The sequence below is a fragment of the Octopus bimaculoides genome, chromosome 25 (assembly GCF_001194135.2).
Source record: "Octopus bimaculoides isolate UCB-OBI-ISO-001 chromosome 25, ASM119413v2, whole genome shotgun sequence".
NCBI lineage: Eukaryota > Metazoa > Mollusca > Cephalopoda > Octopoda > Octopodidae > Octopus > Octopus bimaculoides.
In genome coordinates, this window is record NC_069005.1 from 35,192,162 (window position 1) to 35,195,267 (window position 3,106).

At 37.9% G+C, this 3,106-nt stretch overlaps 1 protein-coding gene across 1 annotated transcript in view; it reads right to left on the reverse strand.

Moving 5' to 3' along the window:
* Nucleotides 1–1,082: 1,082 nt before the first annotated feature.
* The window catches only part of LOC106867937 (tubulin delta chain), a 6,420-nt gene continuing 4,396 nt past the window's right edge, over nucleotides 1,083–3,106 (reverse strand). The window contains exon 4 of the mRNA XM_052976668.1: nucleotides 1,083–2,896. Within this exon, the coding sequence (XP_052832628.1) occupies nucleotides 2,391–2,896 (506 nt within the window). The 3' untranslated portion in view covers nucleotides 1,083–2,390. The remainder of the gene's footprint in view (nucleotides 2,897–3,106) is intronic.

Genomic DNA, 3,106 nt, shown 5'->3' on the forward strand with positions numbered 1-3,106 from the left:
ATATAATCATATATATATATTATGTTATATTTCTTTGTGTGTGTGTGTGTGTGTGTGTGTGTGTACTCCTCTATACATTCATGCATCAGTCTGTCGATATGTTTCTGTATATATATGAACTTCATCTTGGGACGAAAAAAATATTTTTCAAAAAATATATTTAAAAAACAAAAAGAGATTAAACAGAAACATCAACCGCGTGTGTCCCTGACTCTTCGGTGTTAGCTATGTCGTTCCTAACCCCTTAGCTATATTGTGCTGTGGTCAGGGATCGAACTCCAGACTGTTCAGCTGTAATGTATTACAAGGTAACAACATCTACAGCAAGAGTTGACCTCAAATGTTCAGGTGAACTCATGGAACTGTATCATGTATGAAGTACAGTGTTATCAACAGAAAAAACAAAGAAAACGAAATTACAGAAATATGTAAACCTAAAGACTGCAATAAAATAATGAATCATTACTTTTAGTGTTTTGTTATGATTGTGTTGAGAGAGAATCGTGGGGAAGCAGAGAGAAGTGGTGACTTTTATGCAAAAATATAGAAGGAAGTAGACAGTGATACAGCGGGACTCACAGAAACATAACAAAGAGACACAGGGCAGAGTGGACTCTACTAATGGGAAACAGGACTCTACTAATGGGAAACAGGATTCTACTAATGGGAAACAGGACTGTGAGGACTCTACTAATGGGACACAAGGTAGATATGACTCTACTAATGGGACACGGGGCAAAATAGATTTTGCAACTGGTGGTGGTGGTGAAACATCAAGTCAACCTGCCAAGAACTGTCTTCCTCATAGTTTCCAACAAATTACACTTAGAAAAACTTTCTTGATTTGGAATCAAGAAGCTACTTGTCCTGTGTCCCATTAATAGAGTCCTCTGTGTCCTGTGTCCCAAGATGTATAGTGAGATTGAACCTAAGATGAAATGGTTGCAAAGTATTGTTGTTAACCACACAGCCAAATGTGTAATTTTTGATGAGTTTAACATATTTGGCAGAGACTGTCTTGATAAGACAATAACAGAGTCTATCTCATTCCAACAAGGACAAAAAAAAAATCAAATAAAGACTGTTGTTAATAATCTTTTCTTTATTAGCCAAAAAGAGATTATTGTTAATAATGACATTTCAGAATAAAAACAAAATAGCTCAACATTTATGTGTTAGAAAGAATAAAGAAGTCATTTAAGGTCTTGGTCGATTTCTTAGAATGTGGCTTAGAGATGTTACTCCAAGAGATCTATGTTGTCAGGTGGAAATCAGATGGCATCATGGTCAGTAAGAAGGACAGAAAAGCCACAAGAAAAGTTTGTAAAAATGAGATCAATATCAAGTGTTACGAGAGTTTCTCATTCCTTTAAATGTTCTTTAGATATTTCACCCAAGATTGCACCAGCATGGCCATGTGGGTAAGGTGTACACGAACTATTAGAATTTCATTCAAATGTCTGTCAAGAAACCTGCAAGTCATGTGGAGCAGAACTTGAATATTCATAACAGACGAACAGGATATGGGAGCCAATGTTGAAATGGGACCTTGCTGCCATATTTGGGATCAGCTCTTCAAACGCCTTTCAGGGCTCAGAAGTCATTTAAGATCTCACACTTGGAAAGTGTAATTATAAGTACAAGGAGAATATTGATAGACATAGATAGATATGTAAAGGTAAGACCTAAGGGTCAAGGTGTAGGAAGTTAATAAGCTTCAAGCAGTCCATAGTAGAAGGTATAAAAAAATAACTTTCAAGAACAATAATGGTTTATTGGCAGAGAAGGTTATGAATTTTTCCCATAGCAAAGGACAATAAGCTGCAAAAAGTTATTTTATAGTTCACAGTTAGCAACTGGGGTGGCCGTATGTGCAAAAAAGGATCCAAAAATTAGGAAGAGATCAAATCCAGGCTACATATGTTTCAGGCCAAGGATAGCTTGATTACATGAAGTTTATTTTGTCGTTAGGAGATGCCATGTTAACTCCCAGTATTGACCAGACTATCTGATGTTATTCATCACTGGTCACAATGCACTTCACTGTCTTTGAATGATGCCACCCCAGTGGCTAGGTGAGCAGTCTACAGCTAAGTAGACTGGAGCAACATGAACTGAAGTGTTTTGCTCGAGAACATAATGTGCTGCGTGGTCTAGGAATCGAACCCACTATCTAGCAATCATGAGTGTCACACCCTAACCACTGGGCCACATGCCTTCACAAACACAAACACATATATATGTTGGTATTAGCAAGAGCATCTAACCATAGAAAGTATACCAAATCAGACTGGAGTCTGGTGCAGCTCCCCAGTGTGGGAGAGATGATTCTCCCCTTTACAGTTCTCTCTCTCTATTCCCTCACCACTCTCACAGTTCAGTGTGATCCTTTACAAACTGGCATAACTAGCAATGATTTGTTCCAAGCAAGCAAAAGAGTCTAAGAAATCAGAGGCAGTGAGTCCATAATCACAATATTGATGAAAGAAGGCTTTGGCAGAGAACATATCCCAGGCCCGACTGACCACATGGTCCAGTGGTTTGGCTGTCATCTGACTGTTGCTCACCAAAGTAGCAGATTTGTCATAATGCTGAAATGATCGTGGTTGGTGCCATTTGGTGAAACTGAGGTCTGGAAGTGTCCAGGGTGTGTAAAGCCTTTGGTCTTGGAATAATGTAGTATCAGCCGTGGCCAACTGTTCACCACGCAATATTAAAAGGGACGACAAGGAACGGTTATATTTGACAGCAGCTCCTCTGGGGACATCATCATTGACAGAGAGGGACCAATTGATGCCTGGAAAAATATAGGGGGAAAAAGAAAAAAAACAAACATTTATAGAGGTCAAACAAAAACACATAGTCCCCACCCCCTCATCCCTTCCCAAGCCTGGTTCTGAGAAATAGATTCATCTACAGTTTCAGCTTGATCAAAGCATCACGAGTGAAAGTTAAAGAAATGGAAAATATGCAGAAAGCTGTTTGATATGTATGTGTGTGTGTAGATATATATATATATATATATATATATATATATATACACACACACATATACATCCATACATATATATATATATGTGTGTGTACATATATATGTATATATATA